At 37.1% G+C, this 16994-nt stretch overlaps 1 protein-coding gene across 1 annotated transcript in view; it reads left to right on the top strand.

Annotated features, from left to right (window-relative positions):
• SLC17A6 (solute carrier family 17 (vesicular glutamate transporter), member 6) overlaps positions 1-16994 on the top strand; it is a 63892-nt gene that overhangs the window by 16457 nt on the left and 30441 nt on the right. Inside the window, exons 4-5 of the mRNA XM_006872395.1 lie at positions 13923-14037; positions 15808-15895. Coding sequence (XP_006872457.1) covers positions 13923-14037; positions 15808-15895 — 203 coding nt within the window. The remainder of the gene's footprint in view (positions 1-13922; positions 14038-15807; positions 15896-16994) is intronic.

Raw genomic sequence — 16994 nt, 5'->3', positions numbered from 1 at the left:
CACAATCAAGTATTCAGGAATACTCAGACTTCATAATGTTATCCATAGTTTGTCATGACCCACAGCCTCATTCCATGGCCTCTTCTGAATCCGGCTTGAAGCACTGGAAGTTCTCTGTCAATGTATGTTTGCAGCCATTTCTGTATTACCTTTAGTAAAACTTTATTTGCATGGGATAGCAAAGAGATTTTCCAATGATTCTCGCATCCCATTGGGTCACATCTCTTTGGAATGGGCACAAATACGGATCTCTTCCAATCAGTCTTCCAAATTTCTTGGCAGAGATGAGTGAGTGCCTCCTGTGCCACCTCACTTTCTTGAAAGATTTCAATATTTATTTCATCAATTCCTGGTGCCTTGTTCTTTACCAATTCCTTCAACGCACCTTGGATTTCTTCCTTCATTATCATTGGCTCTTGATCATATGCTACCTCTTGAAATGGTTGAACATCAACCATTTTCTTTTGGTACAGTGACTCCTTCAATCTTCTCTGGATGCTTTGTGCATCATTCAATAATTTGCCCAGAGAATCTTTCAATAATGAAAGCCGAGGCTTGAATTTTTTCTTCAGCTCCCCCAGCTTGAGAAATGCTGAGCATGTTCTTCCTTTTTGGTTTTCTAACCCCAGATCTTTGCACATTTTGTTGTAATATTTGACTTTATCTTCTTGAGCTGATCTTTGAAATTTTCTGTTCAGTTCTTGTACCTCCTCATTTCTTCCATTTGTTTTAGCGTCTCTACTCTGGAGAGCAAATTTCAGCGTTTCTTCTGACATCCATTTTGACTTTTTCCTTCTTCCTTGTCTTCTTAATGACTTTTTGCTTTCTACCTGTGTGATGTTCTTGATGTCATCCCTCAACTCTCTGGTCTTTGGTCTTTAGTGTTTAATGTATCAAATCTGTTCTTCAGATGATCTCTAAGTTCAGGTGGGATATATTCAAGGTCATATTTTGGCTCTCGTGGATTTGTTTTCATTTTCTTCAGCTTCAGTTTGAATTTGCATATGAGCAGTTGATGGTCTGCTCCACAGTCTGCTCCTGGCCTTGTTTTGACTGATGATATGGAGCTTTTCTGTCATCATGTTTTGCAGATGCAGTCAATTTGATTACTAGGTATTCCATCTAGCGAAGTCCATGTATATAGTTGTCTCTTATGCTGTCTAAAGAAGGTATTTGAAATGTACAAATCATTGATTTTGCAGAATTCTATCACACGTTCTCCAGCATCATATCTATCACCAAGGCCATATTTTCCAACTACTGAACCTTCCTCTTTGCTCCCAACTTTTGCATTCCATTGACCAGTAATGATCAATACATCTTGAGTGCATGTTTGATCAATTTCAGATTGAAGAAGTTGGCTTTAGTGGTTGGTGCATAAATTTGAATAATAGAGGTGTTAACTGGGTTTCCCTGTAGGCACATGCATATTATCCTATCACAGACAGCATTGTACCTCATGACTGATCTGGATATGTTCCTTTTGACAATGAATGCAACACAATTCCTCTTCAATTTGTCATTCGCAGCATAGTAAACCATGTGGTTGTCAGATTGAAAATGGCCAAGACCAGTCCATTAGCTCACTAATGCCTAAGATATCGATGTTTATGCATTCTATTTCATTTTTGACAACTTCCAACTTTCCCAGATTTATACTTTGTACATTCCATGTTCCTATTTTCAGTGGATTTTTACAGCTGTTTCTCTTCAATTTGAGTTGTGCCCCATCAGCAAATGAAGGTCCCATGGGCTTTACTCCCACAGGCTTTACTCCATTAGCATCATCATGGTTAGCTCTACTTTGAGGAGTGAGCTCTTCCCTAGTCACGTTTTGAGTGCCTTCCAATCTGAGGGGCTCATTTTCTGGCACTATATATGACAGTGTTTCTATGCTATTCATAAGGTTTTCAGTGACTAAATGTTCGGAAGTAGTTCGTCACTCCTTCTTCCTAGTCTGTTGCTGTCTGGAAGCTCATATGAAACCTGTCCACCATGGTTGACCCTGCTGGTATTTAAAATACCGGTGACATAGCTTCCAGAATCACAGCAACTCACAAGCCACCACAGTACAACAAACTGACAGAGGAGTGGTGGTTAATATGCAATACAATATAATAAATATACTAGCTGATAGTATAGAGAATGTGGGTTGAAAATTTGAAAAGTCTGAATGATCTAAATAATGGATAAATTTTTTTTTAGAGAAATTCACTTATCAACAAAAAGTCCAATTCTTTTCTTTATTTTTCTGCTATCATTTCATTTTTTATAAATGAGTTTAGACATTTTTTAAAAGGTTATTATAACAAGAAGCACTAGAAGTCATGAATCAAACATTAATTTTAAAAGTGAATAATTGATAATTAGGTTGAATAGAGTCTTGAACATCTCTCCTATTATCACCAATTCATAAAAAATTCTCAGAAAATCTATGTGATTATTTGATACTATGAAATTTCATGTTTACCCTATGGAACAAATAGAAAATTGCACCTGAAAAGAAAGACCTCACAGTGGAGTATCAAAAGATAAAACGATTGCAAAAATAAACCTCAAACAGCACAAGTGTTTTCTTTAGCTCTACTGAAGTCAAGCAGTAATATATTTTTATATACTGAAATGGAGGACAGCCTTCTTCTTCCCAATATGCAGTGAGGGGAGGGAATCTAGAAAATTGGACTTTCAGATTAGAATGGGGAAAGTTTTTAAAAATTGAAAATTCAGCTGAGTCAAATGATGGAAGTGTCATTCTCACCACATGAAATGGAAATGGATGTGTGGTCATCAGAAGAACATTCCAGTAGGTAAAATGTGATTAAAATGTCGTCCTTCCTCTAAATAGTAGAGATTTGGATTGGGGTAGCGAAAGAGAGAGGATATGGATTCTTATTCATCTTCAAAGTTGTATTAGTTCTCCATTTCAGGCAATAGATAAAAGTGTGTATAAGGGTCCTTCAAAAAGTTTGTGGAAAATTCCATTACCTTTCAGTAACTTTTATTTCTGTGAGCTTTTTAAAATCTCCTCATATTGGTCATCTTTATGTGAGTCATTTTTTGTTCCTCACGATGACTATATAAGGTAGGACTATTATAATTAGTTTACAGGTGAAGAAACTGAACATAATATGTTAAGTGTTGTCTACTCTCTTCCTATTCATAATGACCATGTATAAGGTTTCCAAGGTAGAACTGGTAGGTTTGAACCACCAACTTTTAAGTTAGCAGTCCAGTGCTTACCCTATAGTGTCACGCCGGGACTTTCAACACAGATTTATTTTCCAAAAGACTCCTAGCTGGTAAGAGAAAGAGATGGCATGTGAACTCAAATATGTCTGATTTCAAATTATGCACTTCTTTATTAAACACTTTTCTCTGATTGAATATCAGTGTTCTTGATTAAAAAAACTAATTTTCAGTTTCTTTAAAAAAAAAAATCATTTTATTACTTAGTGCTTGACTAGGTCCATAGAAAAGAGCAAATACATGCTTGTGAAATAATTTAAAAGATTTGTTTATTTGCAGGTTATGCTTGCTAGATAGATAAGTCTTTTGACTAGTGATAAATTTGAAATTCCTACTATCGTGGACATAATTTTCAGGGAAATAGTGTAAAACTTAATTATATGTATCAAAGTTGAGGCCAATACTAGGAATAATAAAATGTCCATGTATATTCAATGTTTTCTAGTATGTAATTATTTTCCTTTGTCAAAATAGCAAAGGTATACTTTGGAGAGGGGCAGTGTCAGGGCGAACAAAGTTGATGAGTGTTAAGCAAGTATAATACAGTAGAGCCAAGCACATTAAACCCTGATACATGTTGAGGTTATTTAAGAGGCGATACAAAGAGGCTTCAAAAAGTTCATGGAAAAATTCTTTCTCTTTTAATTCCGTATTTCTTATGAACTTTTTGAAGCTCCCTTGTATATACTGATGTGGTGATGTAGGATTCGCCTACATCTAGTCCCTCCTATAGGGTCAGACCTGAAGATACATATACTTCAGGCAGGGAACTTATTATTACACTGTTTTAAAAGTCTTTTGACAAAAATAATTGGGTGCTCATTTCTTAAGTGGATGCCGTATACAAAATAATCTACTAATACTATGGAGTCTTGGTGTGATGCTGTGGGATAATGCACTGGATTGCAAGGTTGATCTGAACTGCAAGGTCGGCAATTCAAAATTTCCAGGCACTTAATACAATGAAGCTTGCAGAAGTGAAATTAAAAACAAAACATAAATACCTGAATGCTTGTCTCCAAGAGAAATAAATGAAGTGAGGAGATACATGGTGTTTTGTGTTAAGTCTTATAAAAGGAATCTAGAGTGCTTCAGAAATACCTGAGAGACAACTGACTAGTTGGAAAACAGGAGCATGTGTGTATGCATATATGTGTATATATATACACACATCGGTATTGGAGGTAAGAATGGGAGATCCTAAGACAGGTATGGAGTACTACATGGTACTGTAGGATAAGCACTGGACTGCTAACTACAAGGTCAGTGGTTCAAGCCCTAGCCACTCCTCCGAAACTCTATAGAGAATTGCTATGAGTAGGAACTAACTCAACAGCATTTAACAACAACAAGACAAGTGTATTTGGTTTAGACAAAATCATCATTTTTCCTTGATTATTTTGGACCTCTGTTTGCTGTGTCACTGGCGGCACAGTTAATTTAAGCATTGGGCTGCTAACTGAAAGGTCAGCAGTTCAGACATACCAACCACTCCTAGGGAGAAAGATGAGGCTATCTGCTTCCTTAAAGTTTTATTCTCAGGAGTCTTATGGAGCAGTTCTCGTCTGTTCTATAGGGTCACTATGAATTCTAATGAACTCAAAGACAGTGGGTTTGTTTGATGTCAGATATGTTAGATGGACTGTTGGGTCACAAGGGGCCCTGGTGGTGCAGTGGGTTAAGAATTGTGCTGCTAATGGCAAGATCAAGGTTTCAAATCCACCAGTAACTGCAGGAAAAAGATTAGGACATCTGCTCCCAGGTAAAAATTTATGGTTTTGGAAACCCTATAGTGGTTGCTGAGAGTCAAAACTGACTTGATGGAGTGGCTTTAGTATTGGAGCACAGATTAAGAGGCTGCTTGCTGCATCTGGGTAAGTTCCATATACTTCAGAGTGGGAGATAAAATTCCCATTATATATCCTTATAATGCTGCAGGATAATGTGCTGGACCACATAGTCAGTTTGAACCACAAGGCTGGTGGCTCAAACCTACCAGTTGCTCCTCAGAAACCATCTACAGTGTCGCTATGGGTCGGAACAGGCTCGACGGCACACAGAAACAACATATATCCTCATGGAGTCCTGGTGTGGCACTGTAGGGCTTTAGCACTGGACTGTAAGGTCAATTTGAACCACAAGGTTGGTAGTTCAAACACACCAGTCACTCCTCAGAAACCCTATACAGGGTTGCTATGAGTCAGGACCAACTTGATGTCACTTAACAACAACATCAACAGATAGCCTCATGCACTTTAAGCTGCTAGCATTCCAGAATCTCATGAGGTAACTCTAATTCCGTGGTCACAGAAATTGCATTGTTTAGTCAGGGCTAGTACATTCTAGAAGAAAATAATGAAAAATAACAATTCTTGGAAAACTCTTGAATGTTAGGAAATTTCCATATATAATAATGTTGTTGTTGTTGTTAAGTGCCTTTGAGTCGGTTCCGACCCATAGCGACCCTGTACAGGGTTTCCGAGGGTGTAAATCCTTACGGGAGTAGAAAGCCTCATCTTTCTCCCACGGAGCGGCTGGTAGTTTTGAACGGCTGACCTTAAGGTTTGCAGCCCGATTCGTAACCACTACGCTACCAGAGCTCCTTATATATAATAATAGCTCACATTTATAAACCATATACTATGAACTCATCACTATGCTTTCTTAATTGAGTCATTTAATCTTCATGGTAATCTTCTGAACTGTGGATGCTTAATATCTCCATTTTACAGATGGAGACAATGAGGTTCAGAGAATTTAGGTAGTAACAACTTACAGATAGTAAGATTTCAATTTGGAATTTGAATTCTTACAGTGTAAACCCAGAGTTGTATTCTTAACTTATATTATGTCATAATGTTTATTGTTCCCCAAAAGATATTGTTGTAGTTGTTAGGTGCCAGTCAGTGGGTTCCAATTCATAATGACCCAATGTAACACAGAACAAAGAACTGCCTAATCCTGTGCCAAATTCACAATTGACAGTGTGATTGTTGTTGGATAACCATTTATGCAATGCTTATTGAAGCCACTGTGCCAATCCATCTCTTTGGAGATCTATTTTTTTGCTGGCTCTCCATCTTACCAAGAATGATGCCTTTTCCAGGGACTGGTCCTTCCTGATAGTTAGTCTAAAGTACATGAGACAAACTCTTTCCATCCTTGTTGATAAAGAGCTGCCCTTGCTGTACTTCTTTCAAGACAAATCGGTTTGCTCTTCTGGCAGTTCATAGTACTTTCAATAATATTCTCCATCAGCACCATAACTGAAATACAACCACTCTTTGATCTTCCTTATTTATTATCCAGCTTTCATATTCATATGAGACCACTGAAAATACCATAGCTTGGGTCCGCAGAGTGACATCTTGTTTTCTTTAACACTTTAAAGAGGTCTTATGCATCAGATTGGACTAGTGCAATATGTCCTTTTGATTTGCTGACTACTATTTCCATGGGTGTTGATTGTGGATCCAAGTAAAATGACTTTTATCTGTATTATTTTCTCAATTTATCATGATGTTTTTTATTGGATATTATTAAACATCCTGTTGTCATGATTTTTGTTTTCTTTATATTGAGTTATAATTCATACTGAAAACTGTAGTTTTTGATCATTAGCAGGTCCTGTTTGTTATCAGCAAGCAAGGTTGTGTCATCTACATATCACATGCTGTTAATGAGCCTTCCTCCAATCCTGATGCCACATTCGTCTTCATACAGTCCAGCTTCTCAGTTTATTTGCTAAACATACAGATTGAATAAGTATGGCAAAAGGATACAACTCTGAGAAACACTTTTCCTGATTTTAAACTATGCAGCATTCCTTTGTTCTGTTGGGGACGCTTCCTTTTATTCTATGTACAAGACCTTTATGAACACAATGAAATATTCTGACATTCTCATTCTTCACAATGTTATACATAGTTTGTTATGAGCCATACTATCAAATGCCTTTGCATAGTCAATAAAATACAAATAAACATCTTCTGGGGAACAGAAATGGCACAAGATTGTATAATTAAAAACACTCTTCAGAGCAAGAGCTGAAAGTACATATTTAAACTGACCTGTTGCCATTTTATTTCATAGTGTGATTTAAAATAGCTTTGTGCACATTACTATTTATATTTACTGTTAGACTCCTGAGCATATTACTAACTACGTTTGTTGTTGTGAAGTGCTGTTGAGTCAGTTCTGACCCATAGCGACCCTGTATAGGGTTCTGAGGAGTAGTTGGTGAGCCTGAACCACCGACCTTGCAGTTCAAATGGATTTGCAGTCTGGCTCATTAACCCACAGCGCCAAACCAGGATTTTACTAACTATGTAGTATATGCATAATCAGAAGGCAAATTGTCATGGTGAACTATTGCCTTTGAAATGAGACAGAACTGGATTTCAAGCAGGTCTTTTCCCCTTAGAAATGGCTAATAACTTGAGCAACTTTTTTGATTTCTCTCAATCTTAGTTTCTTTATCTGTAAAATGGGTATATTAGTAACAACCACATCATTGTTTTGTTAGGTGGTTGTGAAATTAAAGCAAATGAAGTGTTAGCATGTTATCTAGAAAGTTGAATAAGCACTCATTAAATTCAGTCATTAAATTTATAGTAGACATGTTAGTCACCAGAGGTTGAGTGGTAGAATACCCACCTTCCATGTGGAAGACTCCACTCAATGCAAAGAAAACAAAATCCTCACCACTGGGCTAATAAATATCAAGATAAATGAAAAAAGATTGAAGCTGTCCAAGACTTCATTTTCCTCGGGTCAACCATCAACACTCATGGAAGCAGCAGTTAAGAAATCAAACCATGTATTGCATTAAGCAAACATGCTGCACACGACCTCTTTAAAGAGTTGAAGAACAAAGAGGAGTTTGAGGACAAAGATGCACCTGATCCAAGCCATGGTATTTTCAATAGCCTCATCTGCATGCAAAAATTGCACAGCGAATAAGGAAGATCGGAGAAGAATTGATGCATTTGAGTTATAGTGTTGGAGTAGAATATTAAAAGGATCATGGACTGACAAAAGCACAAACTAATCTGTGTTGGAAGAAGTACAGCCAGAATGCTCCCTGGAAGCCAGGATGGCCAGACTTCATCTCTCATACTTTGGACATATTATCAGGAGAGACCAGTCATTGAAGAAGGACATTATGCTTGGTGAAGTGGAGGGTCAGTGAAAAAGATGAGGACCCCCAATGAGATGGATTGGCCCAGTGACAGCAGCAATGGGCTCAAACATAACATCCATTGTGAGGTTGGCGCAGGACCAGGCAGTGATTTATTCTGTTGTGCATAAGATCACTATGAGTTGGTACCAACTAGAACAAACCTGATAACAACAACATGTAGGAGACATGGACTCCATTCCTAGCCAATGGTCCTCCCTATAGAGCCACCATTTGTCTCTCAGTGGAGACTTCTGCATTGTTATCATTCTGAACAAGTTTCAGGAGAGCATCCGAACTAAAACAAATTAAGAAGAAATGCTTGATGATCTATTTCTAAACAACAACAACAACAACAACAACAAAAACTCAATCAATGGAAACCCAATGGATTAAAAAGAACCCATCTGAGTATGCACGACATTACCATGGATGAGGGACTGACAGGTCAGCCGCTAAAAACAAAAAACATGGGTATTAAACAAATATTTCTTCATTTTTTTCATCTTTACTGAGGGGTGATTTTCCAATGTCTACAGATATTTTTAGTTGCCAAAATTGGAGAAAGTGAACTGTTGGGTATGTTTTTGTTGGTAGGTGCCCTCCAGTTGATACTGAGTCATAGTGACCCTATGCACAACAAAACAAACACTGCTTGGTGCTGTGCTAACCTGACAATCATTGCTATATTTCAGCCTATTGCCACTGCCACTGTGCCTATCTATCTTGTTGGGGGTTTCCCTCGTTTTCTTTGACCCTCCATTTTAAAAAGCACGATATCCTTCTCCAGTGACTAGTCCCTTCTGATAGTATGTCTGAAGTATGAGGTCAATCTGACCATCCTGATTTCCAGGGAGCATTCTGCCTGTACTTTTTCCAACACAGATTGGTTTGTTCTTTTGTCAGCCCATGGTACCTTTAATATTCTCCTCCAACACAATAGTTAAAATGCATCACTTCTTCTATTATCTTTCTTATTCATTGTCAAACTTTTGCATGAATATGAGGCTATTGAAAATGCTGTGTTTGGGGTTAGGTGTACCTTAGTCCTCAAACTAACATCTTAAAGGTGTCTTGTGCTGCAGACTTGTCTAATGCAATACATTATTTAATTTCTTGACAACTTCTTCCGTGATTGTTTATGGTTGATCTGAGGAAAATGAAGTCTTTGACAACTTCAGTCTTTTCTCCTTTTATTATGATACTATTTATTGGCCCTGTTGTGAGGATTTTTGTGTTCTTTCCGTTGAGGTGCAACCCATTCCGAAGGCTGCGGTCTTTGATCTTCATCAATAAGTATTTTAAGTCCTCTTCACTTTCAGCAAGAAGGTTGTATCATCTGCATATCACAGGTTGTTTATGAGTTTTCCTTCAATCTTGATGCTATGTTTTTCTTCATATAATCCAGTTTTTTGGGGTTATTTGCTCACCATACAGATTCAATAAGTATGGTGAAAGAATACAACCCTGTCACACACCTTTCCTAATTTTAAACCATTTGGTGTCCCCCTTGTTCTTTTTGAACAACTGCCTCTTGGTCTATGTACAGGTTCCTCATAAGCACAATTAAGTGTTCTGGAATACTCATTCTCCTCAATGCTGTCCATAGCTTGTCATTATCCATACAATCAAAAGTCTTTGCATAGTCAATGAAGCACAAGTAAAAATCTTTCTGGTATTCTCTGCTTTCACCCAAGATCCATTTGATGTCAGCAATCCTGGTTCTACATCCTCTTCTGAATCCAGCTTGAATTTGGCTACTGGATGTAGGCCAGTGATACTATTGAACATTCTATTATAAATAGGGCAGACCCTATTTGTCAATAAATGTTGTTGATGTTAAGTGCCGTCAAGTTGATTCCAACTTATAGCAACCATGTGTAAGGTTTCTGAGCAGCAGCTGGTGGGTTTGAACTGCTGACCATGCAGTTCAATCCTACCTTGTAATCCAGCACATGATCCTGTAGGGCCATACCAAGACTCCTGTCAATAGTGTCAATGGTAGAGTTTCAGAAACCCTCAACTAAAGAACAGATCAAATTATTCAGCTTCTATAGAGACATGAGTATTTTAAAACACTCCAAAGAGGGAGACTGGTGTTACTGAACGTTCTAATCTTTGAAAATCAAATTTATGCATTATACCTTCAACTCATTATAAGAAAAGAATATTATGTATTAGATACACACGGAGGGAAATTTTAAGGTGCTAGTTCTTAAAACATAGCATGCAAAATCATTACCTGGATTGCTTATTAAAACAAAGACCCCAATCTGCACTCCAAGACATTATGATTTGGAATACGTAGTATCAGAAAAAGGATCCCCGGTGGCACAGTTGTTAAGTGCTCAGCTCCTAACCAAAAGGTGAGTGGTTTGAACTCACCAGCCACTCCGCAAAAGAAAGATATGACAGTCTGTTTCAATAAAGATTATAGTACTGGAAACCCATGGGGCAGTTGGCTGATAACAGCAAAAAAAAAAAAAAAAGAAGACAGCAATAAGTATTAGTGAGGATATAGAGAAATTACAGCCCTCATCCATTGCTGATGGGATTGTAAAATGATGCAGCCACTGTGGAAAACAGATCATCAGTTCCTCACAAAATCAACATATGACTTAAAATTTACTATGTGACCCAGAAATTCCACTCCTAGGTATCTACTGGAAATACTGAAAAATGGGGACTCAAGAATATACTTTTACACCCATATTCATTGCAACATTATTTACAACAACAAAAGTGGAAACAGTCCACGTATCCATGAACAGATTAACAGATAAACAAAATGTGGTATATCCATATAATGGAATAGTATTCAACCATAAAGAGAAATGGACCTAATACAAGCTATTATATAGATAACCTTGAAAACATGCGGAATTAAATAATTCAGATACAATTAGACTAACATTATATTGTTGTTTGTTGTTGTTTAGTACCATTGCGTTGTTTCCAACTCATAGTGACTCTTTATAGGGTTTCCAAGGAGCAAACCGCCAATCTTGTGGTTCAAATTGATTTTACAGTCCAGCGTATTAACCCACAGTGCCATACTAGTACTCCAATATTAAATGGTACCATTTATTTAAAATATCTAGAATACGCAAATGCATGTTGTTTTTGCTGTTGTTGAGTGCTGTCTAGTCGGTTCCGACTCATAGTGACCTTGTATAGAAAGGGTTTCTGAGGAATAGCTGGTGAGATTGAGCTGCTGACTTTGTGGTTAGTTTTCTTGTTGTTGTTAAGTGCTGTTGACTGGTTCCATTGCATAGTGAGCCTGTAGGAGCTTTCAGAAGAGTAATGGGTGAGTTTGAACCACTGACCTAGCAGTTCAAATCCACCTTGAGGTTGTGTCCTTATCCTACAATGCCACACCAGGACTTCAAGATTATTAATAGTTACCAAGGGTAGGTGGAACTGGGAAATGTGAAACATTACTTAAGTGGCTGGAATAAAATGGCTCCAACCGTCTATCCTGTGGCATAGTGTACTTCTCAGGTGGGTTTGATAATTTATTGCAATGGTCAAGCAGAACTCAGATACCGTACTCAAAATCATAGGCTTTATTAGGGAAGTTAACAGGTTCTGTATGGTAAGAGATTTTCAAGGTACAGTTTGGTCAGTCATGACAGCCTCTCCTCAGCTGTGACCACAGGCAGGCCTCTGTCTGCAGGATGCTACAAAGTTCTTTGAGGGCTATTGATAAATACCCACAGGGCACACCATTCCACCAAAGCCGCAGCTTGAAGGTACTCTGCCTAGCTCCATGAGTCAGCATACCTAGCTTCCCCAATTCAATGCCTGGAGGCACCCCACTCTACAAGCAAACCTGCTACCCAAAGTCACTCACCTTTACTTGCTCCATGGGCGGGGAAAACCACCTCTCTGACTTGTGCTTGACTCTTGGTTCTGTTGTTTATTGCTTCTCTGTCACCTTTCTGTTGTCACAGCTTTCTGTCCCTGGGTCAAAAAAAAAAAAAAAGAAGCCTCAATGAGCAAGGACCTCAAGGTCCAAAGAATGTGCTTCATTCCTGGTTCTTCTCTTTTGATAGTAGTGAGATGTCCCTTCTTGCTTCTGCGATGGCTCATTTTATATAAGTTTCACGTTTTTTTCAATCATGGGTAACTCTGTTAACCACTTATAACTGAATGATATTATTCTATCAGCATCCTCTTACACCTTCTCTTAACCAGACCCAATAGGCCAAAAATTGTTCAGTGGGACTACAGACTATGGCTAAAAAAGACATTAAATAATTCACTACACTACAGAGGTACTGAATTTCTGTTAAGGATGATGAAAAAGATATGAAAATGGAAAATGGTGATGGTTACACAACATGGTGAATTTAATTCTAATGTCACTGAGTTGTATATGTCATAGTTAAAATAAGTTAAATAGCTATCAAACGATCTGAGTCTAAATTCAATTCTGTCATTTATTATCAGCATGGTCTTGGGAAATTTAAATATCATTCCTAGTTTCTGTTTCACCAGAATAGATGACAGCTATCCAGCTAATCAACAGCAAATAAGATTGTTCATGGATATGTTAACTAACTTCTGAATTTTAACCACCTGTCCACAACATTGGAGTCCTGGTGTGGCGCTGTGGGTTAACACACTGCACTGTAAAGTTGGTTTGAACTGCAATGTCAGCTGTTTAAGCTCCTCAGCCACTCTTCGGAAACCCTACACAGGGTCACTATGGATTGGCAGCATCGATGGACTGAAGTGTGGCAACAGTAGTGAGGTTGGCCCAGGATCGGACATTGTTTCATTTTGCTGTGCATAAGGTCACTATGAGTTGGTACCAACTCGATGGCACCTAACAACAACAACAATAAGTAGAAGTCAACTCAAGAGAAGCTAACAGTAAATTTGTATTATAAAAGTGTGTGCTATAGCATCTAGTCATAAGATTTCTTGGGGGCACTTAAAATAGGATTTCACTCATATATTACCTTTGGATGTGTAGCTTCTAGGGAAGTTGCAAATAGTTGCTTAATGTAAGCCATAACTGTATTCATTCATGAATAAATTATTCTTTCAGAAATTCTTTAGTGAATGCTACTATGTGTTGACACTGTGCCATGTGCTGAATAGATATAAGGAAATATACTAGTGGGCATGAAAAATAGGTTATTACTTTTTTTGCAGATTGTATTGTAGATGGATATAGAACAAAAACATATACAATGAATCATTCACTATTTACAATTTACTATAAGTTATATGATGAAAACAGATACCTTGGAATATAATTTCTTATGTTTTCAATAATGTACAATTTTACCATAGTCCAAGTATGCATAGTCCAAATTAAGTTCAGAACATATTTTATACTTTTAGTGAATCAATTTATTTTCAAATTGCTTGTGGTTGTCAATTACCTTAAATATGTAATGTGAATTGACAAATTTAGGTTTGTACATGTAAAATAATAAATTACTTGAGCAGTGTTACCAATCTTTTAATTCCCTTTCTGTTTCAGGGTCTTTGGAGCAGCCATACTTCTTACCTCTACCCTGAATATGCTAATCCCATCAGCAGCCAGAGTGCATTATGGGTGTGTCATCTTTGTAAGAATCTTACAGGGACTTGTTGAGGTATGCAACTGCAGTATAAAATAATTTTTAAAGGACATGTTAATGATATACAGAAGATTATCTTTGTCTTGATCTATAAATAAATATATTTGATTAGGCTGTGTATATGTAGAATTAAAATTAAAAAAAGAAATTGGATAAGGCAAATAATCCTATATTTTCTAGATATCAATGCTAAATTATAATTTTGACTACTTATCTCTCCTTCAGAATTGAGTGGGATGAAATAAATGTTTTAGTGAGTATTTATATTAAGAACAATAACAAACAAACAATAAAAAAGATACTTCTCTTAACGTGTTATAGTAAGAATTAAAATAAATATTCCAGTCCCTCCTAGAGGTGTGTAAATCTAGTGTTTTTAAAAATTATTTTGAATTTTGTGCTCTATTTCTTCTCCCTCTCTGTCCAGGATCTTTTGTTGTGATCCTGATTAGAGCACTTGGTAGTATAACTAGGTATCTAGTTTCTCTTGTCTCAGGGTAGTGGAGGCTGTAAGCCATGAGGTCCATTGGTCCTTTGGATCAATTGTCTCCTTGAGTCTTGGATTCTCTTCACTCTTATTTGCTGCATATGAGGAGTAACCAATAGTTGTATCTTAGATGGCCACCTGTAACATTTTAAGACCCCAGTTTTCTATTTAACAAAGTAGACTGCAGAACTTTGTCTTTGCAGACTATGCTATACCAATTGACTTATATGTCTCCAGAGGTTGAAGTTCTGAGTCCCCAAATCAAGTGATTCATTCCCTTGATGAGTATATTCAGATTTGGTACAGGTGGTGTGAATTCTTTAGTATATCTTTTGTTAAGATAAATAATGATTTAGTTTATCTTTTGTTAATGAATTAATACTTTTTTCAGAGTTTTAGACAGCGCTCTTGCTGACTTTGAATAAAGTCATTTAAATTTTCACTGACATATTTCATTGAATGGAGTCATCATGTGTCATTGTAGGATAAGCACTAGACCACAAAGTGGGTTTGAACCCCAAGGTCAGAGGTTCACACTCGCCAGTCACTGCTTGGAAACCTTACACAAGGTGGCTATGGGTTGGAACTGACTCAACAGCACTTAGCAACAACAACAATGTCATTGAATTACTATACTGCCTGTCTTACTGTAATAATCACTATTTGCTCCAGCAGCACACAGATACTCAAAGTACCATTTAACTGAATTTGGCTTACTTAGAGTCCCTTCTTTTTCCATGGAGTTAGGTAAATCAGAGAAAATTTTAATGCACTTAAAACAATATCTTTCCTGCCCTACCCTGCATAAATCAAATAGTGGCAAGATCAAAATAATAGGAAAATACTAATTGTTTTATAAGGCTTAGAGTTCAGATACTACTTGAAATTAGTTTGAGTTCCAAGAATCTGAATGTTAGCTTCCCATGGATGGAGTCCTTTTCTTTGGGAATCACTGAGCTTAGTACCTCCCTAAAAGGTACCCCAAATTACTCAAGATATTCAGAATTAAAGATTAATTGTGCAATGTTAAATATTTTCTGTTACTTTAATCTGGAAGAAAATGGAGGTGAAAGGCATAACTGGAGACTGAGGAGAATTTGTACTTGCCATTAAAAAATGGCCATGTCTTATCTGGCCTAGGTTAAAAGCTTTCTACATAGTATTTCCAGGAGGCAGAGGAGTCCATGGACAGCAGTTTTCCTTAGGACCTTGTACTCATCCTATAGAAAATAACATTGGTACTAAATTTCCATAACCCTAAGATTTCAATGGTGATAAATAGTTTTTTCCCACCAAAGGGCGTCACTTACCCAGCCTGTCATGGGATATGGAGCAAATGGGCCCCTCCACTAGAGAGAAGTAGATTGGCAACCACTTCCTTTTGTGGTGAGTATTGTGTGCAAATGGAATGTGATAAGCAAAGGTTTAATAGAAACTTGGGTGAGAATGGAATGTTTGGTAAAGTTCACTTGAAAAGCCATCTTTTGGGTGTGGGAGTGTGTGAAGAAGAGTTTTTGGACACGATTTCAATTCCTTTTATTCTTACTGGTGTTCATCATCTTCTATTTCTTCTTGTGTCAACTTTGGTACTATATATTTCCCAAGAAATTTGTTAATTTCATCCAGCGTTGGATGAATATATTCACATGGCATCTTAGGCCAGGTTTTCTAGAGAATCAAAACCAGTGAAACATATTTAAGTATATATCAAGAGAGAAGTTTATTATCAAGGAAATGACTTACAATGGAGAGTCCCAGGTCCCCAACAGAAGAGAGAGCCTTTCTCTTGTGTCCCTTATATTGGGAACAGGTCAAACTCAAGGAAACATCCTTTCAATCGATTGCCTGCTTATAGCAAATCATCATAGAGTTAACTATGCCTGTATTAGGTTTCATCATCATAGGAATAAGCACATCCCAACTGCTAAACTGCTGGAAATCCTGGCCTACTCAAGTTGACACAGAACCCTAACTTACAGATGGCTTCTTATGATATTTTTATTATTTTATACTCTCTTGTATATGTTGAATAGATAGATGTTCCTCTGTCTGCATGTATATTACTAGATAACTAGAGAACAATATCAAGTGCTACTTCTATCACGGGTTCTAAAAGTCTAAAAGTCATGGATGAATATGGGGTTCATGAATTTCTTAAGTCATACTTGTATCTGTTGTGCTGTTTTCTCAGAGAGACCTTTAAATCATATTTTTCATCTATATCTTTCCTAAGACTTTCAAAAGATTTTCAATGAAGTTTAAGAGAATTTATTTATAGGGTATATAGTACAAGTGTTGTATTCTTTCACCATACTTATTCAACCTGTATGCTGAGCAAATAACCCAAGAAGCTGGGTTCTATGAAAAAAAAAAACAAAAAAACACATGGTATCAGGATTGGAGGAAGACTCATTAACAACCTGTGATATGCAGATGATACAACCTTGCTTGCTGAAAGTGAAGAGGACTTAAAACATTTACTGAT

Source organism: Chrysochloris asiatica, unplaced genomic scaffold (genome assembly GCF_000296735.1).
Source record: "Chrysochloris asiatica unplaced genomic scaffold, ChrAsi1.0 scaffold00196, whole genome shotgun sequence".
NCBI classification, from domain to species: Eukaryota; Metazoa; Chordata; class Mammalia; order Afrosoricida; family Chrysochloridae; genus Chrysochloris; species Chrysochloris asiatica.
The sequence above is the reverse complement of the archived record's forward strand: the minus strand, read 5'-3'. Positions and strand labels throughout refer to the sequence as shown.